Source organism: Sturnira hondurensis, unplaced genomic scaffold (assembly GCF_014824575.4).
Source record: "Sturnira hondurensis isolate 20B ecotype Veracruz unplaced genomic scaffold, ASM1482457v3 Scaffold0004474, whole genome shotgun sequence".
Classification (NCBI taxonomy): Eukaryota; Metazoa; Chordata; class Mammalia; order Chiroptera; family Phyllostomidae; genus Sturnira; species Sturnira hondurensis.
Window position 1 is genome coordinate 9689050 of NW_028077105.1, and position 15805 is coordinate 9704854.

Sequence of the window (15805 nt, forward strand, 5' to 3'; positions counted from 1 at the left end):
TTGAATTACCCAGTGAGTTCCATGAACATTGCAATAACCAGTGTTTTGAACTCTGCCTCTGGTAGGTTGCTTATCTCCATTTCATTTAGTTATTTTTCTGGAGTTTTGTTCTGTTCTTTCAATTGGCCCATGTTTCTTTGTCTCCTCATTGGCAGCCTCCCTGTGTTTGTTTCTGTGTATTAGGTAGAGATGCTTTGACTCTGTCTTAGTAGCATTACCTATTGGAGAAAAATGCACCTGGAAGTTGGATGGGGCAGATCCTTAGGTAGTTGCCAGGGTGGAGCAACCCATGTGAACCAGGTTGATAGCGTCTCAGATATGGTGTTGTTGCTCTGTGGCTCTGTCTGGGAACAGTTCAGAAAAGACACAATGGCCATTGTCTGGCCTCTGGGGTTTTGTCCAAGAGGAAGCTGTCTCCCAGCATTCCACCTGATGCTAGAAACTTCAGCTTCTCTATATATGCCACCGATACCCTTCCAGCCTCTGCCTCACTGCTGAAGCCCACAGGGAGTGAGTCTGTGTAAGTCCTAAGTCTGTTGTCGGACCTTTACGAGGAGATGCCTGAGAATCCCACACTTTCTCCCACCGCCCCAGCCCCCACCGGTTTCTACAGCCAGAAGTTATGGGGACTCATTTTCCTGGTACTGGAACCCTGGGCTGGGTGTTTTGGTGTGGGATGGTGATCCCTTGCTCCCAAGGTATCCCTCTCAATTTTTATTCCCCAAATGTGGGTGTGGTATTGCCTGTTTGTGTCCTTGTCTTCACATCCCCATCCCTCCTACCCATCCGGATGAATGTGGCTTCTTTAATTCCTTGGTTGTTGGACTTCCATACAGTTCAGTTTTCTCATTCCAGGTGATAGTTATGTTATAGTTCAGTTGTAATTTTTGCTGTGGTTGTGCAAGGAGGTGAGCCATGTTTACCTATGTCTCCATCAGGACTGGAAGTCCCTTTATTGTTCTAAGTTTTTCTCCATGGAAACAAAAATCAGCCTGGCAAGATTTAGCAAACAATGATCCAGTTCTCAGAAGACTAAGCAAAATGGACATGACATTTTCCTTTACAGGAGAAACCACAGAATGAAAACTAACCAGCCAGGTACACAGTGCTCACTAATTTTTTGATATATATTGATGACTTTATTCGAACAACCTAATCAATTCACTTGCCTATGAGCAAGCTGTGTACTCAAATGCCCATTTATGCCTCATTGGCCATGGTCAGTTTGTGTGAATAAATGATCTTATCTTCCTCCAATTCTGCTGCAGTGCTCCTTGGAGAAATGGAAGTGTGTGTGATGTAATTTTAGGTAACCATAAGCCTTGGGTTACGGAAGGGCAATTATTTTTAATGTTGTTGTGGGGTTTCTCCAGAGAAATCTACTGGTGTTTTAGGTTGGAGAATTTTCTATGATGTGAGATAACCTGTGGATTTCATGTCCTTTAGTTAGCCTGTGCCCAGCCCACTAATGGCCAGTGGCACTCCTGGGTCATAAGCACAACTGTCATCCATGGACAACGACTAGAAGGGAGTGAAGAAGAATCTATTGTCTAGCTGAATATAATTCACAGTGATAAAAACACATAGTATAAACAAACATGAATATGATGTATGCCATGAAGCTTTTGTTATTCAATTGCAATTTTTTTGACTTCTAGTTTTTCTACCCACTTGCAGCTGTGAAATCATGTATGCTCCTCTTATGTTTCTCAGAAGTTTAGTGTGTGTGTAAGGTAGCTGTGAGTGTTGGCAGTGGAATACTGTGTACACTCTCTCAATTATCTACTAAAACGCTATCCTAACAGCCCTCAGATTTTCATGGATTTGATAATAAGTAACAAATCGTCTATGTTGACATGGGAGCCTCGGGTTTAATGATGCCCCAACTTTGAACTGTCTTAGCAGTAAACTGTATTGAACCATGTGAATGACATGATTTTAAAAGGGTATCTATCAGTTCCATCATGGGATTTAAAAAGAGATTTTAATATATTGAAGTAAAAACCATTTGATTTAAAAGTCTATTAACACACAGATGTGTAAACATAATTAAAATACAAATCTGTCTGAAAGATTATGTATAGAATTTACCAAGTACATTATTGATATGAGAAAAAGTGATGAGAAGGAAACCAGAAGACTGAATGGAGAGGTTCACAAGTGACTAGGACATTTGGTAGGACTGGAAATCAGAAGTAGCAGAAAAAGGGCAGTGAAAATCATGAAGTACTATTACTTCTCTCATTAATTTATCTGCGTTACAGTTCATAAAATTCGGGTGCCATAGGAATCTTGTTAAGTAAATCTAAAAGGTTTAAAATGTGTATTTTGTTTTACCATCTAAGTAAAAATGCAACATTGTGTGGTTACACGTATGATATTAAGTGGCCCCAGAAAGTGCTTCTAATCTGTGACTTGCCTTCCATTTCTTGGGGGAGGAAATATCATCTTCCCACTCCTCAAGTGTTATTACTTCTGATTTATTGAAACACTCAAGGACCTTTCAATGTTATTATTATCTTTTTGAGACATAATTTATAGTCACTTAAAATTATTATAGGTTAGCTGATAAGAAAATGCTTAAATTATTTGGCTCACCAATGTCCTTCTGGCTTCTCTCAGTCTCAGCGTCAATTCCCCTTTACCTCAGCACTTAATAGGTGACGAGGAAAAAAATGAAACAACGTGACCATGAACTAGCAATGTTGTCTTTTCACCTGGAACTAGATCAGAATTGTACTGAGAAGAATGCTGAAGAAACAGAATAACATTAATTTTGAAGTGATACAGTCATTTACGTAAACAGGTGACAGCAAATAAAGAAATATCTGTCTCCAAGGCAGTTGTTTAAAGTTGTTTATTGTTTTTGAGGTTTCTCTTTTCTTTCTTTATAGGAATTGAGGTATGGTAAGGGAACATAGACTTCTGTAGCCATTTTGATTAATAACTTTTAATCTCTATTTTCACCCTCCCTCCAAAAAAAAGAGTGCAGAAAGATAAATTATTAGGTCTTTAATAATTTCCATTACTCTGAACCTAGCTAAGAAACTTTCCTAGGTGAGGTATTGTTTTTTCCTCCCAAGCTCACAACTAACTGAAGAAAAAGTACATCTTCGATGAGGGTTATATCATAGTTTTTCAGAATGAGGGTGATATCATAGTTGATGCCTGTGGTAGGTGGAAATGGCCACCCAAATATGAGGTCTCCATTCCTGGAACCTATGCATATTACTTTATCTGGAAGAATGGATTTGGTGGATTTAAGTTAAGGGTATTGAGAGAAGGAGAGTGTCTTGGGATATCTATGTGGGCCCTGAACGCAATCATTGTAGGTGAGAGGAAGGGGAAATTTGAGAAGGGGAGAAGGCAGGGTGAGCAGTGAGATAGAGACGTGCCAACCAATAAGGAACCGCAATGGCCAGGAGATGCTGGCAGTGGCAAGAAGCTGATTCTTTAACCTAGAGTGTTTGGGGCAAGTACGACCAGCTGCCATCCGGATTTCAGCCCGGCGACACTGCTTTTGAACATCCGGACTCCAGAATGTTGAGGGAATACATTTCTGTTGTTTTTAAAGCGACTTTATGTTACTTTGTTGTAGCAGCCATAGCAAACAAACCCAATACTGTTGCTTTTACAGTGGGGAAGTTAATCTTGAGACAGTTCCTTTGTTAAGGAGTCTTTGCCAAGTAAATAAAACAAGTTGGGAGAAGATAGAATCAAGAGGCATTTCATTTATTTATTTGGAAAGAGGAATGTAGACGTGTCATTGTCCTTCATATTTACTTCATGAAACTAAACTTTTCTGGCTTTGTGGCTTCTATTTCTGTTTTGTATTTAAGTACTTAACTACATTTTGAGATGTGACACATATGTTTGTGAAATAGCATTTGTAATGGTAATAATGGGATAAGGATATACTTTCATAATGACTTACTATGATTTCCAGACAATTTTAAAAATCATTTGAAACATAAAAACAAGCAATTTGAATGCATAATTATGGTTTATAATAGGTTTAGCTCAAGAATAATGAATATAAGTTATTAATTGAAAGTTAATTGGTAACATTGGCATGGTTTATCTTGTATTTTGGATATTGCATGCTTCAGTTGACACCTATTGTGCATTTGGGATTTATTCACACACCTCTGGGTCTGATAGTGTAGTAAGTTATGAAGAATATTAATATTGCTACAGAACAATTACTTGTTCATTTGCTAACTGATTAAAATTCATGCATAATTTATTGAAATGAATAGAGATTTTATAAATAAGCCTTTTTGTTCTCAAGGGCCAAAAACCAAAATATATATGCTAATATGAGTCTACTTTTTTTACCTCCAACATAAAAATTTAATATGTAGTGGTATATTAGTCTCATTAATGCTAGATTTCACTTCTTATAATCATGCTGTAAATCAAGGTCTACGCTCCTAAGCCTCTCCGAACACTGCCACATTTCCAAGTATGAAGTACTGCTTTGATTACTGGACTGCCTCTTGGTTGGCTTGACGCTAACCAATGAGAAGTAGAACTGGTCTGAGTGGGTTGTTTCCGTACTTCAGGCCAAGAACCTGATTACTTCAAATTCATGTCTTCATATACATAAAACCACTAGTATTTAATGTTAATTTTGGGTGTTAATATTTATGTGCTGTCTGAAGGAAAAACAAAGCAAAATAGCATGAAATATAGGACGATTTTTGGACATATGTATGAATGTGGGGTCTTCAAAAATTCTTAAAACAACCCTAGTTTACCAATGAACAAATGGTAATGCCAAGAAGTTAAATAAAATATTCAGGTTTACCCAGCTATTAGTGTATGCATTTTTTGAAACTAGATCTCCTGACTTTAAATTCATGATCTTTTGCATGCCATTTCCTTAAAGATAGAAATGACGGAAGAAATATTATGGTTTAGTTTTTCACTTCTTTGCAATGTTTTGTTATAGCTTTTCCCCTTCATTCTCTCCTTCTTCTTTTGTTTTCCTGTTTTCTATGGCAATGCTGTGCAGAGCTGTGATGGATAAGATTAAACATTCAGTATGTACTCATTAGGTCAGGTTTCAGAATACCCATAAGTTTATAGATTCATCAAGGTTTGCTATTAATTACTTAACTGGACAAATCATTTCATCCTGTTAATATCAGGTGTCTGTGTTGCTCAGCTGTAATGTGAGTGAGGCATTGCTGTTCTGGGGTAGAACTCCAGGAAGCTATGAACTTAGCATCATTTTCTACTTTTATATTAGTGAGGGTATGAGCAATGTGGAATGAAAGCAAATATTGCAGATGAGAAACTCAGTTTGTAAAATAGAGACTGCTTAAAATACGTACAACATTTAGATAGTCTGGCAAGATGTTTGTGTTTCTTTGTTATGTTTTTTTTTCCTCTATGCAATTTCATTCCAGTTAAAAGTTTAGCAAATTTATCAACTTTATCTCTCTACACCCAAACTTTTGTTGACTACAAATCGAAAAATGCTAGGCTGGTAAAATTTTATTGTATGAAGTATCTAGCTCTATTGTTCTTTAGCTAATAAATTAAAATTCTTAAGTATTTTGGTTGTATTTAATCTTTTTATTTTGTAACACCAATTTAAGTTAGTTGTGTAATTCGATATCATTTACCATGTACACAATTTTAACTATATCTGTTGAAATATATTTCAATCCATAAGGTACAAATTTTGTAGTTAAATTTTATAAATTTGTGTTAAGAACTATTTTTCCGCCCTGGCTGGGGTAGCTCAGTGGATTGAGTGTGGGCCTGCAAACCAAAGGATCTCAGTTCGATTCCCAGCCAGGGCACGTGCCTGGGTTGCTGGCCAGTTCCCAGCAAGGGACACATGAGAGGCAACCATACATTGATATTTCTCTCCCTCTCTGCTACCCTTCCCCCTCTAAAGATAAATAAATAAAACCTTATTTTAAAAAAAGAACTACTTTTCCAAAGCAATAAAAGTAATTTTAAATATAAACAGCTTACATAGTGACACAGACACCAGCCCACAGTGCCCGTGGCATCATGGATGAGACATGAGACAAATTCACACGGGCTACTGAGTCCTGTGGAAGAAAAGGGACCACACAGCTACTCCCTCAAGCGGGAAGAGCCTCAGAATGGCCTGGCCACCCTCTCAAGGGAAGAGCGCCCTGACCCTTACCTAGACAGGCTTTTATTGTTTTTTTGCACAGGAGTTTAAGTATAGCTTATTGATCATTGTCAGGCAGTAAACAGAAGATAGCATACAAAGAACTATTAGGGCTTCTTCTGAGTCAGGGTCTATCAGCTAAAAGGCTGAAAAACTTCGTGAAACAAACTCATTTCCTGCTCAGACCTTTATCATTTAACTAAGAGCATTCTTAGCAAAGCAGGCTTCACAGGATTTTACATATCCTTTCCCAGGCCTGATCACCCAGGGAGCCTGCCCTTTCCAGCACAGAGCTGTACTGCCCTCTGTTATTTTTTCAGGCTTAAGTCAGGCAGATAGCCAAGAAATTTTTGGAGACTTCTTGGGAACTCGGGAATCAGGCTTGGTCAAAGCCAGGGGGCAAGGGTCCATTACCCCCTTTAAAGCCCCCCAAGTCCTTCCTTTGGGCCTGCACATGATCATGCCTGTCTTAGGTTGTTCCCCCCTTGAGGAATCTTATCTGTCATTGGCTGACTGATCGAGCATTGGAGGCCAGTTATGAAAAAAGGAGCAGAAGCAGCGCTCCTGCCAGGGAGATAAGCTTTGTCTCTTTAGTGACTTATGGTGCGAAGGTCGCTCACTCGGCCTTAGCCATGGGGGTGGTTACAGCTCCTGAAACCAGGCAGGGTGGTTCCCAACAATATAGCACGTATGTTACTGGATGTTAGTTTTGTTTTCACTTTAAACATGAGCAAAGTGAAGGACAAGTTCATATGGTACTACTGATAACTAGTTTGAAAGTAATGAGCCAGAATTAATGATGGGACTAACTTAATATTTTCCAATAGATTTTTGATTTTAATAAGTTAGTGTTATTCTCTAGATACTCCCTCCAATCATTTATTTTTTATGACAGCATCTCAATTTTAAATAATGAGTTTGAAAAAATAATATCCAGAAACACTTTAGCCTGTGTAGAGATCTAGGCCAGCTAGTGTTATCTTTTAGGTTATGGTTGTTTGTGACTCAGGGTTACATACGATGGGAACTATATTTTATACAGTTAGGGTTTAAAGGCAAATCCTGGGCTATAAAAGAAAACCCTTACTTCATTCTAATCTGCATCAGAAGGTAAAACCTATCTATAGTTTTTTTGTTGTGGTTGTTTTTTGTTTTGCATTGTGTCTTATTCCAAGCATGCATTATTATTAAGACAGAAAATCTGTTTTGCAATGCACTGGCTCTCCTTACCTTTCCTCTGTATCTTCTCCAATTTACTTCTGCAAGGGTGGGGACACACCTCATGCAGTTAGATTTAATAGTTTTCTTTATGTGATTGCTTTTACTTAAAAAAAATCTTAGCAGCTATATTGAGAGAAAATCCACATACAAGATTCTCCCAAAGTGATTTCTAGCATATTTAATAACTTGGTATGTTAAGAGTTGTGCACCCACCACCACAATCAGTTTTAGAACATGCTCATCACTCTTAAAAGAGACCTCATGCCCGTGAGCAGTCAGTCTCCATTCCCCTCGCTGCCCAGGCCCTGGTGGCCACCATCTACTCTCTACATAGATTTGTCTCTTCCATATATTTCATATGAATGAAATCACACAATATGTGGCCTTTGGTTACTGGCTTCTTTCAGTTTGTAATCAAAGTTCATCCATTTTTTAGCATGTGTCAGAATCTCATTTCTTTTTATGGCTGAGTAGCGTTGCATTGTATGGATAGTGTCAGCTTTTGTTTATCCAACAATTCCAAATGTGGGCGAGTATTTGTTTTGTTGTTGTTTATATTATTGCAGGTACAAGCATCCATTTCTCCTGGCTATACACCTGAGTGCGGAATTGCTGGGTTGTGAAACTACCCTAAGTTTCACATTTGGGGAGCTATCTGCTTTCCACAGTGACTGCACCATTTTAGTCCCACCAGTCTTTTTCATGTCCTTGGCAACACTTTTTATTATCTGACTTTTTTCTTTGTGTCCCGTGATGTTAAGCATCTTTTTTAATGGTTATTGGCCATGTTCCTCTTCTTTGGAGAAATAGCTGTTCAGATCCTTTGCCCATTTTTTCTTTGGGTTGCTTGTCTTTTATTAAGTCAAAAGAGTTCCAGAGGTATTCTAGATTCATATTCATTCTTTAAAAATAATCTTTGAAACAATGTCAAGGCAGTTACAATTTTATAAGAATAACGCCTTCCTTGCAGGGGTATCCAGTCTTTTGGCATCTCTTGGCCATACTGGAGGAAGAAGAGTTGTCTTGGGCCACACATTAAATACATTGAAACATGTAATCAGAAAAAAAAATCTCATAATGTATTAAGGAAATTTTTGATTTTGTGTTGGGCTGCATTCATAGCCATCCTGAACCACATGCGGCCCACTGGCCACAGGTTGGATATTCCTGCTTTAAAGTATTTTGGCTACTGGAAATGTTCTTTTGGACACTAAGAGAAGACCTCACCTGATCACAAAGTAGTAGTAGAGTGTCTCTGTGACATAGCATGGACAGAGTTAGCACTGTGGAGACCTTCATAAAGCCCAGCACTGAAGTTCAGCTACACCGTTGTCAAATAAGGAAGAAGTGCTTTAACTTGTCATTCGTCATTTCTATAAGTTCAAATGTTGAAATAATGTTTCCTGCAGTTTCTTTCAAAGAAAGAAACTATCTAAGCTGTCCAAAATTAAATTGTGGTATACCTTTGACATTTGAGTTTAATATTTGATGCATTGCCTTAATCCGTGGTGCTCCCAAAGGTCAGTGATATGCAGTGAGTTGAGATTTGCCTCAGTGTTAATTTTAATTTCTTACACTCTGAGGTGGGGGTGTGGAAATGATTCAGTACCTGGGATTAGCTTCTGATTTCTGCTTTATGCTTTTCTCCTTATTTCATCAGCAGGAACTCTGCAGAAGTAGAAAAAATACAGCAAAGAAAAAAAGACCACATAGATATATTTCATGAACTGAATGACAAGTGATAGCAGTATTGAAGATTTGTAAAGGTCATAAGACCTCAGGAAGGTCAAAGGCAAACTGCACTCTGTTAGTAGCTAATCAGAGCTATCCATTTCTAAATATTTCTCTTTATTTTACTTATTTACAATCATTTTACAACTTTGTTTCCTGGAGAAGCATGATTTTAATAAGAGAAAAACTTACCATTATGGATTATAGCCCATGTGTGAAAATATTTGACCTTTAAAAGTACAGTTGCAAGACCACTCACGCCCCAGTTTTCTATTATGTGTTTATTGGGCACTCCTAAATAAATTATTTATTAAGCCTTTAGGCTTTGAGATCCATTGGTTTATTTCTATGTATTATAGTCTTTTGGCTTTTTAACTAATTAGGTCGTATATTAATTTCTCCTAGAACCACCAAGACCCATTGCTCCTCCCCAGCTGCTCGGTGTTGGGCCTACATATTTGCTGATTCAGCTAAATGCCAACTCCATCATTGGCGATGGTCCCATTATCCTGAAGGAAGTGGAGTACCGAATGACATCAGGTTCCTGGACAGAGACCCATGCAGTCAATGCTCCAACTTATAAATTATGGCATTTGGATCCAGATACTGAATATGAGATCCGTGTTCTACTTACAAGGCCTGGTGAAGGTGGGACAGGGCTCCCAGGACCGCCGCTGATCACCAGAACCAAATGTGCAGGTAAGACTGAATAGCAAGCTGCTCTGTGTAGTGACAAATTTGAGCATAAGACACATACTATACGTACAATATTGAACATTCCAGTTATTAGGTGCATGATGTAATCACACTATTCTAAGAGTTTTAGTGAATTTGGTAAATTGTACCCTTGGATTCGTCATAATTGGACTATTTTTGGTGCATCATGAATCTTCCACTATTACTATTCAGTATTTATTTTGTATCCATAATCTTTTCTTGTATGTTAATTGTGATCAGCTTGCCTATATTCATCCCCAAATCTCTGATAGACACAGGTGAAAGTATTGAGAGCAAACCTTGGTAATCCAAGCAAGCACTGAATACCTTTCTAATACATGACAGTTATCTTCCTTGGCCATCGCAGAGACCATATCACATACAAAACGTGACTCTGAATCGAGCCTCAGTGAGGCAGCTCTGCTATTCAGGAAAGCCAGTGGTTGAGAACCGAGTCAACAGGTTGACAGCTCGCTGGAGAACACACGGAGGCTTGCCTTGTGTTTCTAAGCCTTGTTATTGCCTTCCCCATGTCTGAAACGGACTGGTAAAGATAAAAACACATGGAGAAAGCCCAAAGAAATAATGAAAAGTGAAGTAGAAATTAATGTACAAACATACATCCTAGTTCCTTTTCTAACATATTGTTATAAGGAAAGAAGTTGTTAGCTACTTGTTAGAAGCCACTGAAAAGTTTAGTCATCTAAGTTATTAACAGTGCGTGTTTTAGTGCACTCTTTATTTTGTTATTGAAAATGGTTTTCTTGAAAAGACATTTTTTAAATTCATCAAGCATTATACTGAAACACCTGCAGAATTGAGTCGTGGATTTGTGCATCGTGAACATTTAATGATCTAGGTTTTGGAAATTGAAAATGAACACTGTGGGGATCTATGAAGGTGTAAATGCCTATAAAATGTCTTTTGTTTCTTGAACATCTGTTTAGCATTTACAGTATCTTGTGGCTACTCACAAAGAATACTGATCTAAGGTCGAAACAAAACCCATGAAGTTTGTTTATATACTCTCATCTTAAAATATTTTAATCTGGCTTAATGTTACATCGTAATATTTACACATTAATTCATATATTAGCATGTCATATTAATATGGAAAGATTTTCAGAAACAGGAAGTTTATCTGCTCAATCATTAGCCTCAATCTTTGGTCTGAGATTTAGAAATAGAGACTCTACTAATGTGCTGATTGATGTTATGTGGCAAATTGTTCTAATTGTAGTGGGGAGAGATAAGTTCATGTCACAGCCTCCTCTAGTTGGAGGAAGAATTTAGAAAGGAGACAGTTTGATAGCTGAGCAGTAGCTCATTCTGTCTTCCAAAATTAATATTCCATGATAACAGAAAATGAACAATGGGGTTCATTTTACAGAGGATATGGCATGTACATTTTCAAGTAAAAATTACCTTCTTTTTTACATTTAATTTTTATAGTTAATATACAAATTAAAATAATAGTGGTAATTTTGTTATCCCAGCATTCTCCCTTTTGATTTCCTGTGTCCAGACTTCTTTAAATATCAAAACTGCTTTCTTATTTTTATTTCATCAAAACAAACAATTGAAAATTAACAATACCACACAATATATTGCTCATAACTATGTAATTTTTGTTTCATTTAGACATTACTTGATGTTGGTTATTGGTGTGAGGGCCAGTGGATGTTGCAAGTGAGTGGGGTAATGTTTTAAAGCTAGGCGTGCTGTCTTACGTGGATGAAAACAACATGTCCATGAGCATTCATTTATCCTCATTGAATGCCCTTAAAATCCGTACTGAATTGCAGTTAAGATACATATTGAAATGCAATAAAATATGACTAGAAAGTGCTTAGAGGTAATTTAAGAATAGTCTCATCTGTGTGGGAGGGGATAGAATAAAAATAACATATTCATAGCTGCTTTCAAATTTATAAATGTCTTGACCTTTTGGAATTATATTGGTCTTTCCCCCTAATTCTTTATTTGAGAAGAAACATTTAATTTGTGGACTTTGTAGCACTGAGCAGTATCTGGCTCACTCACAGTTTTCATTTCAAGTGTAGAAAGTTTATTGGTTTTTAAACCTGTCTTTCACATGTGGTAAGTCTTGTTCTCATGTTTATTAATTTATTAATGTCCTTATAAGTTGTGTTTGATACAGATTTTCATGGTAAAAAAAGGGGCTTATAGACTAGATTTATTAAGTACATTATAGATTTGAAAGAAACCAGGGTTACTGTTTTACTAGGAATGTCTACTAACCTGGCCCTGTAGTTAGAAAAGCAGGGAAAGCTTATGAAAGAATATATTGTGTTAGTTATTAAACAGTCTTTGACCCTGCAAAGTTGAGCATATTTAGATATATTCAACTCAGAGTCAGTATCAGTTAAAATTACAGTGCCCATCAACTTCCTTTCTTCAAGATCCACATACCTTTCACCCAATACAAGGGCCCTCACACTCTACCAGCGCTGTCGCTGGTCTCAGCCCAGGGGTCCCAGAACAACAAAATAGAACACAATATATGCTAACTATGGCCTTATCTAGTATTTAGTATAGATTTCAGAAGCTTAAAATTCTCCCCCAAGTGATTGTGTTTCCATGCATGTCATAAGCTCTTTTCACAGGGACTGGCATATAGGGAGTGTTCAAAAACACTTAGGCATTGCTATTGCTCTTAATTATTGGCAATGAAACTATTTTTTATTAAATAAGCATGTATTACTTTAAAGTTGAAACTACTTCTTTTGAAAAGCAAAAGAATGAAGTGCTTCCTAATATGGGGAAATAGCCCTTTGAAGCCCCCAACATAGTCTTTGGAGCAGGGTCCACACAACTGTATTAAGCTGGGCAAGCCCTGAGCACTGGCCTGCAACCCCTTCCATTTTAACCGGGGCTGGGAGAGTGCGCCCAGTAGTTGTGGCATTTCACCATTAATGTCATGGGGCTGAAAATGTTGATTATTTCACTGTAGCTATTTTAAGAAACCCTGCCTGGTAGACCACCAGAAAGCCTTAAAAACAAGTATAAAAACTTATTTGCTGTGTTTGGATTTGATATCAATGTTATATATGAAGTTCTTATAAATAACAAAGGAATGATGATTATTTTCTGCCTCCAAGAAATTCTGATTTTATTTTGGTGTATCAGAAGAGAACAATTTTGATATTACATACCAATTAAAAAGTATATTAGTTATAATTCTATGTTACATATTCTATTTTAATGTATTTAAGCCATTGAAATTTGATTTCTTGCAGAAATCTGTCTCTAAATAATTCTATAGCAAGTTAAATAAATTGTTTTATGTATTTATGTGCATCAATGATGCAATTTTGTATTTCTACATGCAGTGTAGGTTTTCATAGTTAAGTATTGGTTAACATGACTTTATAATTAGCATATGAAGTGAATTTATCATGGTATTTTCTTTTCACACCAATCCTGTGAATTAGGTATATTTTGCAAGTTGTGAACCTAAGACTCAGGAAAAGCAAAACAAAACAAGACTTGTCTAATGTGAGACTACTTGGCAGCTATGGCTCTAATGCATTTTTTGAAAATGGGGTTTCACGTAAAAAGCCTGAATTCTTTCCCCTCTTCCACCACAGGTGATCTTTTTCTTTTCATGAGAAATGAATGTACAATAGAATCTGGGAGGAATTTACATTTTTATAAAGAATATCTGTGTGGATGCCCTGAAAAAAATCACAGTTTGATGTTTGCAACTTCACTTTTATTCACTCAAGTACCTTCACTGTGTTAAACATATTAATCAGTTAAAGAAACATATTAATCAGTTTTAATTAATCTTTATCTGAAAATGTCCTACCTAGTTGCCAAAGCTCTTTGTTGCTGTTTTCTTTTCTTTTTCTGTGAAGTGTATTAAAATCATCTTGTAAGGGAAGTTACCTGCTTCAGGGTCTCGCAGCTTCGGAGAGGCAGTAATTACGGTCTCTCATGGCTGTCGCAGCCTGTGCTCGCCTCGTGCTTCCCAGTGCCCCGAGGGGTTCGATGATTTCACTCTCTGCTTACAGCCTGACCCGTGTTTTGTTCACGTAATGCTTCTTCAGGCATTTTATCAATTTTTTAAAAAGTGTAAATATGAAGTTGTCTTAAAAATGAGAAATAATTCAAAAACTTCAGTGAACAATCAAAGAAAGTATGCTCTTTTTTCCCCCATGTGTCTGCTTCCTCTGGGTATACCATCTGGTATTCAAGCTACAAAAATACAGTTTCTCTTTCTCTTATTAAATGAAAATAAAATATGCCATCCTCAGAAATTGTCTGCATCGCATGCTTTCGCGATTGCATGTTAAAATTGCTCTTTTAAATTGCCTTCTCCTTCTGGGCAACCCATTGCAGCCGTGCTTTATGATTAAGTGACATTTTCGCAGTATTTCCCTCCTAGAAAAGGTGAAGAGTTCAGGATGTCCAGAATGGAATATATTTACACAGTTGCAAAAACAACTTTCTGCTCTTATATTGAAGTTCGATGCTCTTGGCAATTTTCAGTGAAACATGTTGATCCATGAAGCAGTGAAAGGGAGAGTATCTTATTTTACACATAAACATTTACTAAAAATACATTTTTTCTCTCCCAAATTCAAACTGGAAGGAAAAGTCAAAACAAAACTCCATCATATACCAGAAACCAAAAGGTGAGGAATTAAATTTGGGCCTTATGGCTATGACTTCATCAGCAAAAGGGAACCATGAATTGGTTTTTACTGTGATCCCGGATAGGTACTTCTCACAGAGACGAGGTCTCGTAGAAACTGAGCCTCGAGGTTAAAAGAGAAGAAACCACTTCTGTAAGAATCAGCATGGTTTACCAGTGTAAGGCTGACATCTGATTTAAATTGAAGGCTTCTATCAATACTTGTTTTAAATTTTTTGAAATGTATTAATTTCTTATATATGAACTTCATGTGGCTTTTTTTCTTGCTTCCAACCAAAATTTTAAAAGGCAGTGGTATTATTTAAAAATTAAAAATAACAAAGGTAAAAAAGGCTGTAAGAAAAGTCATGAAAAGCCATTTTTTAATTTAAAAAAAAATTCTGGGAAAGTAAAATCCTGTAATTTTTTTTCTTTTTGTAATAACCCAATCTTGTTTTTCAGATTCTATCAAAAATATTGCAGCTTGAAATACATATATTTATTGAGAATTACAGCTTGAAATACATATATTTACTGAGAAAAACATTTATTGGCTTCCTGGTTAACAGCACCAGGTTAAGTGCCAGGTCTTCCAAGTTATACCTGCAGTGCTTTCCCCTCAGGTCCCTGGGAAACACCAGAAAGAGACCTGTAAGCAATGAGTGAAAATACAAAGTGATAGACATTGGGAGGAAGAAGCTGTTCTTTGAGGGGTGTTTTAGATAAGCTGTGCCCAGGAAAGAGTGGCTTATAAGCTGTATCTTAAAACCTAACAGCAAGTTTTTAAGGCAGACAAGTATAGAAAGTAAACAGAGAGGAACCACATGTCTAACCCGGCAGTAAACATTGCTGATGGTTTGGGGTTTGGAAACAGATGGAGTATTCACTGGCTGTCTCTGTGCCATGGGAGAGCCGGGGCCACCATGGAGTGTGGCCAGGTCTCACACGGTCCAGGCTGCCCTTACCCTGTTTTTAAGAAACACACTAACATGACTAGGTTTGCTATTTAAACCAATCATCCCATTTCTGAGGAAGATCAGTTTGAGTTCAGGAAAGACTAGGAGCAAAGACTGTGAAAACATGCTTAGGATAATTTTATAAAACTTGTTATCTCCTTCTTTACAGCATGTCTCATTTTCAGTGAGACACACAAAATTTGTAAATTCTTGGAAAGCATTATCGTTCCTAGTAATCAAGCTAGTTTCTATCATCAAGGATTTTAAAGATATTTTATAGGCGATCTAACTTACTTCATTGTTTGATTTACTTCTCTTTTAAAAATGTATGTTTCCCAATGTGATTAACAAATATGCAAAACT

The 15805-nt window shown here is 37.0% G+C and overlaps 1 protein-coding gene across 3 annotated transcripts in view; it reads left to right on the top strand.

The window, feature by feature from the left end:
- The window catches only part of PTPRK (protein tyrosine phosphatase receptor type K), a 498662-nt gene that overhangs the window by 291262 nt on the left and 191595 nt on the right, over positions 1 to 15805 (top strand). For all 3 annotated transcript variants that reach the window (XM_037045782.1, XM_037045783.1, XM_037045781.1), the window contains exon 7: positions 9515 to 9808. In XM_037045782.1, coding sequence (XP_036901677.1) covers positions 9515 to 9808 — 294 coding nt within the window. The remainder of the gene's footprint in view (positions 1 to 9514; positions 9809 to 15805) is intronic.